The sequence below is a fragment of the Macaca mulatta genome, chromosome 5, assembly GCF_049350105.2.
Source record: "Macaca mulatta isolate MMU2019108-1 chromosome 5, T2T-MMU8v2.0, whole genome shotgun sequence".
NCBI lineage: Eukaryota > Metazoa > Chordata > Mammalia > Primates > Cercopithecidae > Macaca > Macaca mulatta.
The window spans coordinates 81,648,148-81,662,971 of NC_133410.1; the positions used below are offsets into that span (position 1 = coordinate 81,648,148).

Consider the following 14,824-nt stretch of genomic DNA (forward strand, 5'->3'; position numbering starts at 1 on the left):
TTGAAACAATTATTCAAGAGAATCTCGAGCCTCTTTAAAGGCATTAAAAAGTGCTTCCACAAGAGATTTCCTACTGGGAAGAAGCTATAACATGGCTGCCTTCATTACTCCCTGAAAAACAACCTCAGCCAAGGAACAACTTGTTAATGGAGTACATTATGACAATACAGCACATTCATAGCTAGTATTTCTCTTTCTTAATTTTACATTAAGAAGTTATTTAAAATTAAGTAGTGTTAGCATTTACAGATACCTGTTTGGTGATCGTCTTGGCCAATGTCTTCTGTTAGGTTCTGAAAGAAATATGTTCGTTATTACCAACAAATCACACACCGTTAGCATTCTCATAAACTGATATCCTAGTATCTAGAATCTAAATTTTTATCAAATACTCTTACACAAAATGACTACTTCAAACAGTTGGTAATTTTGTCTTTAAAAGAATGACTTACCAGCTTATTAAGGGTGTGGTAGATCTTATGAATATTTGCCAGTGTTGAGAGATGAGAGTTCAGCTGAAAATCTTGAAAAGAAAAAGGAAAAATGTCAGCCTCATTTATTTCCAATATCATAAAAAAAAAAACAAACTCAGAAAATAAGCAAATGTTTTGATATAATTAAATACTATCTCAATTAACCTGACCACTAAATTGTTTTAAAAACATGCAATTAGTGACCTACCTCCTAGAAATAGTCTGACAACAAAGTTAAATTCCCAACCAAATGTTAAAGTTCATGAAATTTTCATGTGAATTCTAAGGTAAAACAAAAAATACTTCAGTAGTTGTAAAATCCTGTCAGCAGTGAACTTGAACTTAATAGAAAGACATCAATGTTAGCATATTAAACAAATCATAAAAACAGATTAGTCTCAAATGAAATGTTCACTTTCCCCTCTCTTCTCTAGAAATACTGGTATAATTAAGTAAGCTCATGGCAAGAAAATGATAGAAAAGCATCTCAACATTAGTATTTCTTTTTTCTTTTTCTTTTTTTTTTTTTCGAGACAGGATCTCACTATGTTGCCCAGGCTGAAGTGCAGTGGCGCAAAAACAGCCTCAACCTCCCAGGCTCAAGTGATCTGCCTGAGCCTGCAGGGTAGCTGGGACTACTAGTGTGCACCATCATGCACGGCTAATTTTTCTTTTCTTTTTTTTCTTGTAGAGACAGGGTCTTTCTATGTTTCCCAGGCTGGTCTTGAACTCCTGGGTTCAGGTGATCTTCCCGCCTTAGCCTCCCAAAATGTTGGGATTAAAGGTGTGGGCCACCACACGCATCCTCAACTTCAAGTAAAGTATGTTTGCATACATATTAGGCAATAAAAATGTAAGCTGAAAGTTTATTAATAATTTCATATGTAAGCACCACTGGAAGTATTTTCATAAAATATCAGGATTTACATTAGTTCCTTCTTTCCTATTAGTAAAGGTTAGTATGAAAATGACCATGAAAAGATATTGTAACTCTCCAAGTTATACCATTCTGATAAAAAGAAAGAAAGAAAAAAGCACTCTTTACTGAAACATTTTATTGAGGACACGTATCAGATCCAAAGAACAGACCCAAAGAGCAGGTGCTACATCAGGTGTCTGTGCTTGGGCTGGATCCTCTGGGCTGTTACTCTGAACCCTGAAAGCAAGCTGGCTTCCCTGTTCACAGTTAGAACGCTTTACTTTCTCTTCTAAAGCTTGTTGGGCATCCAGTTCTGAGTAGGTCTGCAGGGCAGAGGGGTTGGCAGAAGCAGAGCCCCTAACATTCACATGCGGTGTCAGGAACAGCAGGCCATACCTGTATACATACACGTGCATGTGCACTGTTCACAGTCATAGCCATCTAGAATGGTCCCAAAAACCAGCGTTTTGTGCTGAGAGACAGCCAGAGCAGGGCCTCAAGCTCTAAATGGCCCTCCAATACAGATATGCATGAATTTCTTAGCATCCGAATAGCCTAGCCATGCTTAAGGTAAATGATGACATAATGTGGCTCAGAATCTGGATTTTTCATCTAAATACAACTGCACAGAGGTTTAGAAAAGTATGTGCATTGTATACTTATTTATTGACATTTATATTTACTAAACAAGAACAGGGTAGAAGCTAGAAGCAACAACCCTCTCGCCAGCAAGAGGCATCTCAGGACCAGCAAGAGGTGCTGAGGAGCTTGAACATCCAACTCTTGCACCTCCACCTGATCTACTACCAAGCCATAGCCCCTTTTTTGTACTCTCTCAGATTAAATATAGGAAGACAAATGATACATTCCATTATCACCTTAATATATGAAGTTAAACTCTTGGGCTACCAAAAAGACAAAAAGCAAAAACAGAAAACTTTAGGCTCTGCACTCTGTTTTCACCGAGGACAAGGGAGGGGAGAGAAAAAGGGGCTTGCTAAAAGCTATTCCAGCAATGAGGTCTCTTCTAACTCTCCAGGCTATGCTTTTGTCATTTCACCACCCTGCTGTTAATTCAACTCCCAAAATTTCCATAAGAGAATCTAAATAAACCAAAACTGTTGTATGTTTCTCCCTCCTTTATATAAATATGGAAGAAGTAGACAAGACAAGAAACAAGTTATCCTCAATCTGGAATTCCAGGACTTTCGTGGGTTGGGCCCAACTCATACTCCAAATATCTTCACCACCCCACTCCACAAAACCCTTCCTTCCAACCCCACATTCTGCCCACTGCCCTTCCTACACATAATGTGTGCCCACACATGCGCGCGCACACACACACACACAACCACTCTATTCCTGTCAAAAATCCACTTTGCTTCACAACCTGAGTCTGGAGTCTTAACAGCTGGTTCAAATCTCAGGTCTACCAGTTATTTAACCTAATTCCCAATTTTCTCATCTGTAAAATGAGGATAAAAAATTCTCCTTCATAACGTTGTTGTGTGGTTGAAAATATTTATCAGACACCTATTACAACGCCTAGGTATATCAGGTACCCATTACAATACCTGGAACATAGTAAGTGCTCAATAAAAGACATCAATTCCCACTATATTTACTTATACCATTCTCCATACCACACAGCTGTCTAAAATAGTCTCTAACTTTTCCTCAGTCCAATTCTCGCCTCACATTAATGATCCCAAGGTCAGAGCTTCCTCTGTAATTGAGGCAGGTGGCCTGGTACATCTTTATAGCCTATGATGGTGATAGAGTTTGGATATATCTCCATCCAAGTCTTATGTTGAATTGTAATTCTCAATGCTGGAGGTGGGGCCTGGTGAGAGATGTTTGGATCATGCGGGCGGATCCCTCCTGGCTTAGTGCTGTCTTTGAGACAGTCAGTGAGTTCTCATGGGGTTCAGTCATTTAAAAGTGTGTGAGACCTCCTCTCACCCTCTCTCTCCTGCTTTCACCATGTGATGTGCCTGCTCCCCATTCACCTTCCTCCATGATTATAAGCCTCTCTAGAAGCCAAGCAGATGCCAGCACCATACTTCCTGTAAAGCCTGCAAAACTGTGAGTCAATTAAATCTCTTTTCTTTTATAAACTACCCAGTCTCAGGTATTTCTTTATAGTAATGCAAGAATGGCACTGCTACTCGTATACCAGCAACTGATGTTCATAATGTTGACTGCAGATAATCACAACACACAGGAACAAAAATACAGATATTATGTTTAAAATCAGGTTCCACACATGAAGTTTTACTTTACTAAAGGCAACAGGAGTAAACAGGTTCATTTCACAAATACATAATATATGTCAGCAATTCTCCATTTCTATATCCAATCCCTATTGCTACCACACCATCATCACTTCAACCAAAAAAACAAAAAGGAAAAGGAAAAAATGAAACCAGTAACATGGATAATTTTTCTTTCGTCTCATCAACATAAGGAAAAGTTAAGAAGACACAAATTCAGGAGGAAAAAAAGACAAAAATGGCATTAAAAGATAGATTCACAAAGGTTAACACACATTGGATTTACAGTTCATCTGTTCAATGCTCATGGCAAGTAATAGACCTTGAAATCTAAAGTAGATTTCACCTCCTTAAGGCATAGATGTTAAGGATAAAGATCAAATGCTTTACCGAGAATGTATTCTGGAAAGCACTAACTGATTCATAAAAATCTCCTGCTCATATTTCAATTCCAAAGGATAAATGCTAGGTTTTGACTGCATTCCATGATCAAATGGCTCTCCAAAGTGAAGCAGTGCTGAGTCTGACTCTCCTGGGTGACATGGCAACTCTATAGTCTGTATTAAAAGCAGCAATCAGCTCTGCAAAGGCAGACAGAGCCTGTTTGATAAATAGCTTGCCTACGTTATCTTCTGGATTTTCTTAAAACTACCAACAACTGCAGATTGGGCATAAACTTGTCTAGGTTATCTGGTGGTTTTTTTTTTTTTTTTTTTTTTTTTTTTTGGCTTGTTTTAACTACCATTTGCTGTGACCTACACAAAAGAAAAAAAACGAATGCCACTGAGGGTGTCCAAGTCCATTCCCCCAAACTACTTTAGGTAAGAGAACTCCACAATATAGGCAGAGACATAAACATTAATAAAACAATTCTTGATAAGTTCAGACAATGACTGTCAATTGAAAGAAACAAAAATTAACAGTCCTAAGAGTTTACTCTCATAAGAGGGTTAGAAACAGAATTTAAATCGATAAAAAGCAAAAACTTCCCTTTATATCACAGTCACTTGTAAAATATAACTGGGACAAGATCTCAATTATAATGGCAACAAAAAGCAATAATACATATAGGAATAAACTCCAATATGTACGATTTTATTGTTCAAAATGAACAATAAAAGTTTACTGAAAGATATACACATAGAGAGATATTTCTGGAATAGAAAGACCCAACGTAAAGCAATCACTTCTCACTTCACTAAACCACAAATTAATGCGATCAAAATTCCTATTCTGCTGGCTCCCCAGTTCTCCACCCCAAAAAAGAGGTGGGGAAAAGAAGGAAGTCAGGCAAGCTTGGCAAATTGATTCTAAAGTTCATCTGGAGAAATAAACATGTTAGCCCTGCCAAGAAATTGTTGAAAAAGAAGAATGAGGATGAACTTGCCCTATCAGATATCGATACACAGTATAAAGCAGAGCCTGGTAAACTCTGTGTGAAGGGACAGATCGTAAGTATTTCCGGATTTCTGGCCCATACAGGCTCTGTTGCAACTACACTGCCATAGTAACTCAAAAGCAGCCATAAACAATACATAAATATGGCTGCTTTCCAATAAAGCTTTATTTATAAAAACCAGGTGGTAGGCTGGATTTGGCCCATGGGTCATTGTTTGCCAAGACCTGGTATAAAGTTACAGTAATTAAAATGTTATACTATGTGTGCAAGAAGAAAAATCAATGACAGAGAGCTGACAAACATATACGTATAAATATGCATACACAACATATAATTAAATGGCATTTCAAATTCAATGGAGAAGAGATAATAATTCAGTGAACAGAGGGGCAACTGGTTAGCATGTAGAACAAATTAAAATTAATTCCACTTCACCCAACAGTTACAGATGGAAGGGGAAGCTGTTCAAAGCAAAAGAAAACTTATTATGGGCTCAGGGCCTTGCACACTCTGCATCTACTAATCTCTCCAATCTCATCTTCTACCCATCTTCCCCTTGTTCATTCCACTCAGCCACAGTGAGCTTCCTACTGTTTCATTAACACTCCAAGAACACTCACACCACAGGGCCTTTGCACATGCTGTTCTCTTTACCTTGAGCCCTCTTCCCCCTAATAATAATATGGTTGCTCTCATACTTCATCAGGTTTCCATTTAAATATCACCTTTGATGGATATGTTAATTAGCCTGATTTGATCACTCCACAATTATGCACATATCAAAACATCACATTGTACTCCATAAATATATACAATTATTTGTCAATTAAGATAAAATTCTTAAAAATCACCTCCTCACATAACCTTGCCAGATCAACAGAGCCCCCTCTTCACTCTATCATCTTACCATGCTTTGCTTTTCTTTACAGCATTAATGCCATCTGACATTATATATTTGTCATCATCCTCTCCCATTAGAATGTAAGCTCCACAAGGGCCTGTGAATCCTGCTTGAGCGTTTAGATTTAATCTCCTAAGGATCTGTACTTCGAACAGGGGCACCAGAGACCATGCAAACGTAATGACAGGCATGGCACATTCCAGCAGCATCAATTCTAATCAACAATAATATGACAGTCTTACATGAGAACAAACATAATCCCCACATCAAGCTGTGCTCCCGGAACCCTGAGACAACTTAATTCACCAAACTCTGCACAAGAAAACATTGGAGGGAAGTCTGAGAAGCACTCCTGTGAGTCTTGGTGCCATGGAAGTGTTCTGATCAGGAGAGTTATTTAAAAAGATCACTCTAGGACAAGTGTGCAGCAAAGATGATGGGTGATCTGAATTTAGAGTGGCCATTTATGGAGATGACTAGAAGTGACTGAGGTGGGAAAGGATTAGGGCCCTTAGACAGTGGCTGTAAAAGTGGAGAGGAGAGATTCTGAGTACACTGGAGTTACAGAAAATAGACATTTAGCTCACACAAATTCAACTCTTCTCATTTGGTCAAAAAAAAAAAAAAAAAAAAAGGAAGAAGCAAGATGAAAAGAAATTTCAGTTGTCTCAGTAACTGCCCACCCCCCATCTACTTAATGAGCATGAGATGTGACACGTGAATAGTCACTCCATTGGTCTGTTTCCACATGCCAATCAGATTTTGTGCATCTCACAATACGGTATGAGTCGAGTATTTAAAATGATGTATTTTCATAAAACATGGTCCCTAAACTGAAGTTGAAGCCAAGGCCAGATGCTCAACTGGTGCTCAAATAAACAGCCAGCGATCTATTCCAATGCTGGAGGAAGGAATGGGCTGTGCTGGATTCTTCTGAGGCAGCTTCCAAAGGGGAATCTTCTGCAAGTGTTTCCAATGGTATTTTTAACACCAATGATCTTCACCTTATATAGGGACTTTAGAACCAACCTCTATATAAAATGTGATTGCAGTGTAAGGAAAAACTAACAGGACTGCACATGAGAGATGAGTGCGAGTGAGGCACTCAATGGTTCATGTTCTTTTGTCCAATTCTCATTTTATTAGCTTGAGCAGAGTCAGAGAGCTAGCTATGGCCAAGCTGGGCAAAACTCCTATCTTCTAACTCCTAATCCAAGGCTACTTCTTCCATTCTAAATTATTTCCAATCAAAGCAAAAATATCAATCTCTCTTCATACTCTGTAATACGAAAAAAGCAGCAGCATTTCCTACCCAAAGCTGTCAATAAGCAAGCACATACTTAAAATAATTTAATATTAAAGAAAAAAATTTTAAACTGGCTGAATCTAAAACAATTCACCATTTTCCCCCCAGGGAAATAATAGTACAGAAAAGATTTAACACTAATGTTAAATTTCTATTTTTAAGCACAATTCACTCTTCTGGTCACTAAAGTGTCATCAAAGTGTTTTATTATTAAACTCCAGCTGAGCAATTCTCTCAGGTATAAAAGTTTTAAATGGTATTATGGTCTTAATAAATGCTTTTTGATGATGATGAAAATGACGAAATAAACCTGTAAAGGTGGCAGAAGGAAAGGGCAAAATAATGACCATGTTATTGCCAAAAAAGCAAAATATTACTGGACAAAATTAAAGGTTACCATCTAACCTCGGCACTCATCTAAATGTCTCTGGAACAGAACAAGAACACAACTGAGGTACAGGGATCTGCCTCTCTAACTGGGATTCACCAGATAATGCTTAAGGGTATTTCAAGCCATGGGTCACATGGCTCAGGCTCCTGAAAAGTCAATTTTATAACGTGATATGGGAAAAGAAAACAAAAATTGTTAAAGCCAAGGGTGCACTGTGGTTGGGAGCCACTGTTTAGATTTGCCTTGTTTCCTTCCTTCTAGAAATACATGCCCTCTTTTCCCATGGGTTTCACATAGACTAGGGATGAAACTGTCAACGATGTGGAGCAGACACCCATTCCAACCCACAAAGGATGCGTAACAACCACTTACTTGAATCACTGAGATGTTGTATTTGCTATTGCAGCATAAAAGAAAAAAAAAATTCTAGTCCTCACAAGGCTCTACGCGATCTGACCTAAGTCATCCCAATACATTATCCTTGCCTACTCCATTCTAGCCACACAATTCGTGAATATTCAAGTGAATTCCTACCTCAGGGCCTTTGCATTTACTGTGCCCCTCAGCCTCCATGACCCTTGATAGCTGTCCTCAACAGCTATCTTTCCTGAAATATTTATTTAAATGTCACCTCATCAGAGACATCTCACCTAATTTCTTTATGCAAAATAGTATCTCCATCTCCCAGTGGATTTAGATTTTTTTCATAGCACTTATCACCTTCCTGATATTAATAGCTTTGTTGAAATATAATTCACATAGCATGCAATTCACTCATTATAGTGTAAAATTCAATTGTTTCAGTATATTCGGAGTTGTGCAAACGTCACCACAATCTAATTATAAAACATTTTTTATTAGCAGTCATTCCCCATTTCTCCCTTCACTCCTCTTCAGCCCCTAGGCAACCACTAATCTACTTTCTGTCTCTCTAGATTTGCCTACTCTAGACATTTTATATTAGTAGAGTCATACAACAGGAAGTCTTCCATGATCCTAACATTATATTATATGTTTATTTATGTCTTTGTCACTCTTCCTCGAGCCCAAACTCCATGAGGATAGGGTCTTCCTTTTGCTTTATTCACTACTCTATCTCAATATATTTTGGAGTATCCCTTATCAGAAATGCTTGGGACCAGAGCATTTTGGATTTCAGATTTCTTCAGGTTTTGTTGTTTGTATTATACTTACCAGTTGAGCATTCCTAATCCAAAAATCTGAAAAGCTACAATGAATATTTCCCGTAAGTGTAATGTCAGCACTCAAAAGTTTCAGATTTTGGAGCATTTTGGGTTTCATATTTTCACATAAAGGGTATTCAACCTGTACCTACAACAGCACAAACCTAGTACAAGGCAGGTACCAATAAATGGGGGAATAAATGCTTTAAAAATAGTTACTAAATTTAGCAACATGAAGGTTACTCCATGACCTCAGAGAAGACTGCAATGACAGAACTGAGACCAGAACAAAGTGGGCCGAGGATAGTATGAATGATGAAGAAATACAGACTATTTCAAGCAAAGACAACTTGTTCAGTAAGTTGGTTATAAAGGGGAGACTAGAAATGCATGTGGGTTTGAAGAAGTGCTGAGTTTGGGTTTTACCACGGCCAGATTTGAGCATGCTTAAAATGCTGCTATTAGTTTTGCTTAGTATCCTGGAGAGTTACAGTAGCCAGACTGTGAAGAGGCAGGTCAGATCACAAGTCAGTGAAGATCTAATACACACTCAAAGATCATAGTACATATATTTTCAAAAAGTACAAAATGCAATTTTAAGTAAAAAAGATCACATTAAAAATGAGTTACATCTCAAATAACCTTAAATATAAAATGTACCATAAAGTAAAATCTATGTCAAAACCATAAAAAAGTAGTGTTTTAAATGATTTACAATACCAATTTACAACTCTGTATATTAACTGATAGTCACTAGCTATATGACATGGCACAGGTCTCAGTTTCATTTGTAAAAACAAATACATTCACATTTGAGACTAAATTATTAAAATACAAAGATCTGAAATGTTTTCTATACTGTAAACCTAGGAAAAACCAAAACCTAGGTTTATGGGTCAGTTTCAAACTACATGTCCTTCATGGCTACAAGCAAGAATTTCTTGTTCTACAAAATGGATCATCACAGTGCCTGCCTCATAAGGATATCATAAGGATTAAATGAGTTAATGCTGCACTGTGCTTCAAACAGTGCACGGCACAGGGGAAGCACTACCAAGTATTGGCTTTTATGTCATAGGCGAGCAGGAAGGGTCTGTGTAATCTGCCCAGTGCAGTGCCCATGGGGGAGCTGCTGCATCTTTTGAGCCCCATCCCCACAGCCCAAAATAAACTCAGCTTCCTAATTAAGCTATTAATGTTTAAATGAAACAATTGGCTACACAGTGGAATCACTTAAGAAGATTGAAAAACACCAAATACCAGGGTCCCAATCCAGATCAATTAAATAAAAATGGGAGTGGGGCACCACGTGCTTCTCAAGCAGCCCAGGTGATTCTAACATGTAACCAGAGAAGTAGTTTCTATCCCCGACTCTCAACTCAATCCCTGGCCTGCCAGTAGCCAATCCACTCCTGGAACAACCTCAGCACCGCTAGACAGGAATCTAACTCATTCACCATACCCTATCAGCACATGATGAAAAGGCCAAGGTCCAGGAAAAAGATTGCAGAGCTGAAAAGCAGGGTAAAAATCGAAAGAACTGAAAGTAGCAGGTGAGGAAGGTGTTAACTAACTTCATTCTCCTCATCAATAAATGCTATGTACAAGGCACAAAAGCCAAAAGCCAAGGGAGAAAACTGATAAGGGAGCGGGTCATTCAAAGTGACTCAGCATTTTCACTGAACACAGATCCAAAATTAAAGCCATCCAAGCATAATGCTGCTGGCTTTTTCTTCCTCTTGCAGGACTCAAAAAAGGGGCTGGGAGAAGGAACCATCCGCCCAAGGGAGGCAGCATCCATCCATCGCCCACCACACTGCCTATGCCTACTGGTGCTATCCCAAGGGACTCAGTCACTTTAGGACACCCAGTCTGGCTGCACTCCCAATGTGACACGGTACAAAGGGCCCTAGCTTCATTCTCCTCACCCCACCTACCCACTGAAGGTGAGCACAAATAATCTGTGCTACTCACTGAAGAACACAGAATCACTGGATAGTTCAGAGTAAAAATCCTTTCATTTCACTAATGTTAAATGAGCCCAGATTTTGGTTAAAGAATGTCAATCAGCTCTGATAACAGAAAGCCCTGGGTTGGAGTCAGAGCTCCAACTGAGTCCTAACTCAGTGACCCTGTACATGCTTCCAAACTTCACTGTGCCCGTGTCCTCACCCATAAAGCCGAAATAACACAACCCTCTTTGCGAGGCTACTGTGAGGATTATTAAATGAGATGGTGCATGTCAAGCACTTAGCACAGTGCTGGTCCATATTATGTGCCAATCAAGGTTAATTGTTTTCATCCCTATTATTACTAGAACGTAGAAGACACTGAGACAGATTGAACCTAGAACTGCAAAAAGACAGGGCAGAAGAGATTACAAGGTGACGGTGTTTAAAACTACTAATTCACTAGCTATTGGACTTAAATGTACAACTATCCCGTTTCCTGTTTAATTAATAATTAAGAAGTGATCTGTGGTTTAATTTTGGGAATTGCATATGTAGGACAAGACATTAAACTTACCCTAACCTATAGGAAAAAAAAAGAGAAAAATAATTTCAAAAATGTTAAGCAAAAATGATATTAGTAGTTGTTTTCTAGTTTTGCTGCAATGTCATTGAGATGTCCTATATTTAAAAATAACAAGTCTATTTAAATAAAATCTAAGAAAACTAAAAATGACTATTTCATTAGAGTATGCAAATACTTTGCCACAATTCTTCAGTTTCCCACTTAAAATCAGTTTTTAAATGCCTACTTTCATTGTAAGCAAACCGGCAAAAATGAGAGGAGATGAAGAAGAATGGGAAAGAAGAGACTCAGAAATCCCAGATCCTGATCCTGCTGAGACTCATTCCAAGAAGAAAAGAACCAAGACATAATCACATCAACTGGCTCTGTCATCATCATTCATAGGCCAGTGACAAAAGGAAAAAAAAAGAATTCCAATATACATGCAGTGAGTGTTCCAATCAGGGTTCAATGAAAAGCACAAACAAAATGTTAAGAATGATTTCAGTGGCAGTAGAGGGTTACCAAGACCACAGAGTCAGAATGCTTGGGTTAGAATCTCAATTCACCACTTATAAGCTGTGCGACCTTGAAGAGGTGAGTGATCCTTTCTACACCTCAGCTTCCTCATCTGTGAAATGGAGATAATAACAGTCCCTAACTTATTGAGGGCTGCTGGGAGGATTAAATGAGTTAATAGAGGCAAAGCAGATGAGGCAAATCCAAGATTATCACTGAATTTGTGTTAGTCCCTCCCCGTTCCCCTTTGCTCCTCTCCTCCCTCCCTGTGCCCCACCTCGGAGCTTTCTTCTCTCAGTTCCTTTCCACTCATACACTCTCTCCCTGGTGCCTCTTTTGAGTCCTTCCCACCGCCCACCACCCCACCCCTGCCACCAGCTCTTGCCTAGCCCTGCACCTCACCTTCCCCTCCACTCTAGCCTACCAAACACCCACCCTCTCCTGCTACAGTTCTCTGTCCCCACCATGTTGTCACTGGCCTTGGAAAGCTCCCACCTGACCCCATGTGCCACCTGCACATGCACACAGATCCTGTTCTTCACATAATAAAACGTCAAAAGCTACACAACTCACATGACAACTGCTAACCATTCCCCACATGTTCTCAAAGCCCCCCCTGGGTATCCATCTAACCTAGCAGGCATCACCAATCCATGCATCCATTCCTTCTCTGTCTCCACACTGAACTCACTGAAGGAAGCTCCTGAAGCCCCGGTCGGTCTCCCCAACGCAGTCCTGCCTGTGACAGCAGCACCTGGCAGCAAAAAAACCCTTGAATGTCTGCTGAATGGCTGAGTGAGGGAATGCCTCATTTGGTTCTGTTCTTTCTTATAACCTCTTTTCTTCTCAAGAGTTATTTTTTAAAGTCTACCTAGGAGACTATCATCACACAGTAATTATAAGCAACAAAAACATGTTATGTGTTTCATCTCATTTAGACTACTTATAATCTTGCCTCCTACTTTCTTCCCCCTGCCTGCCCCCACACCTTTACTCTTAAGCACCCCAGCCTCTACTGTTCCTCAAATACAGGCCTGCTCTCCACTCTGAGCTTCTGCATTTATGTTCTCTCTGCCTGGAATGGCCCCTCACCTCCATCAGGGCTTAGCTTAAAACCTCCTTAGTGAAGCCTTTCCTGGCTCCGATATTTAAAATTACAACACCCTCCACCCCACCCGACGCCCGCACACAGGGGTGCCTGCATGCACTCCTTCCCTGCTGTTTTTCTCTACAGAACCTATCACCATCTGACATACTACACAATTTACTTGTTATTATCTGCCCCCTCCCCTACACCAGAATGAAAACTTCATGAAAGATGAAGAGCAGGTACGTAGTAGGTACCCAATAAACACTTGTCGACTGAACAACTCCACAGCCTTCAACAGGTAATTTTTAGGTGTGAGGGCTCTGAAGCCCACACAGAGCAGCTGGGTAACTCTCCTCCAGTCCCTCAGCTAGGAGATGACAGAGCAAGGATTTGAATCCAGCCATTTTGGCTTTCCTGCCTCCCAACATGACCTAAATAACAATTAAAAGACATCATCCCATCCATGGAGAAAACCCGAGCCCTGCATGTCTACAGGCCACAGAGAAGCCAGAAAAGCCATCCACTGGAAAGCCGCTCACCAGAACAAGTCATCTAACTCAAGACACTTCCATGTGGCAAAGTATTATTTATCAGATTGATAATTTATACAGCACTGATAGTTTTCCTTTGGATTTCATAGTTCAGTAAAAATGAGAGATTTATCATGCCTTTATTATACTGTAATATCCTCAAGAACAGCAAAGTGACAATTCATCAACTAATATGGAGGAGGCCTAAGATGACTAAAAGCCAACAATTATGGTAGTGGGGCAGGGAGAGAAGCACTGACTACAAGGGGGCCCAAGGGAACTTTTGGGGTAATGAAATGTTCTGATATCGTTAGTAAATTCACCAAACACTTAAAATGAGTACAATTTTATAATACATAAAATTATACCTAAATAACGTTGACTAAAAAGGTATTTGGTACATCAGATGTAATTTTTGGCTAAACAAAATAAACATTCCACTAAAACACACACACACACACGCACACATATTTCTGTAGCTAATATTCCCATAGAGCCAAAAAAAAAAAAAAATTGCACGAGGAGTTACGTATTAGCTCCTAGGCATCCCAACTTTTGGGGGACAAAGAATTAGGAAAAAGCAGCAGTAGAGTGGCACATGATGAGACCCAGTGTGTGGTTCGGAGTCCTGCCTGACCACCAGCAAACACAGTTCCTACACCCACAGCTGGTATCGACTGTGTCCTCCTCCGGTCCTCTGGGTCACCTCTAACCAGAATGTACAGGCAGCCAGGATGAAAAAAATACATCACTGCTCTTCACAAGGGCTTCAACCACATATCTGACCAGCAACAGTGACAAGTCTGGATGCTGAAGTATCAGAATTCTTAGTGGAGGGCATCAGAAACTAATTCTAGCTAATTTAAACAAAAAAGGATTTATAAAAAAGGGGGAGTGCTATTACACAGTTTGCAGAATCTCCCCCTGGTCATAAGGGCACACAGCAGACTGCATCATGATTACAGCCACAACTAGACCTTGCCTCTAGAAGCAGCACGGCAGCCACCACTGTGCATCCCTCCAGAAAATGGTCACATGGGCTACTCTTCTTTCCTTGCCTCCAGCCTCAGGTTCACAGTCTCAGGTGAGTGTGTCTGAGAAGATCTGTCTGCTAGGGTAAGAATTCTTCAACTAGACGAAGAGTCAGGGTCCCACAAGACTGACCGTGTCCATTACAGATACAAATGGATTACTCCCCATCTCTGCAAATCTACTGATACAGGCCAGCAAAAAACTTCACAAGGAAAAAAAAATCCTCGAAGGCAGAACTAGAATAAATGATACCACAGGTAATGCTATTTGAAGAGGGCTGGGGTCTTTTTTAT

The 14,824-nt window shown here is 39.7% G+C and overlaps 1 protein-coding gene across 6 annotated transcripts in view; it reads right to left on the reverse strand.

The window, feature by feature from the left end:
* Positions 1-14,824, reverse strand: part of DCUN1D4 (defective in cullin neddylation 1 domain containing 4) — a 73,429-nt gene that overhangs the window by 52,871 nt on the left and 5,734 nt on the right. For 5 of the 6 annotated variants that reach the window (XM_028848593.2, XM_028848592.2, XM_028848590.2 and 2 more), the window contains exons 2-3: positions 453-523; positions 254-293 (exon numbers count right to left, since the gene is read on the reverse strand). In XM_028848593.2, the coding sequence (XP_028704426.1) occupies positions 254-293; positions 453-523 (111 nt within the window). Of the gene's footprint in view, positions 1-253; positions 294-452; positions 524-681; positions 704-14,824 lie in introns of those variants that run through there. The other variant, XM_015138717.3, reaches the window with a different exon arrangement.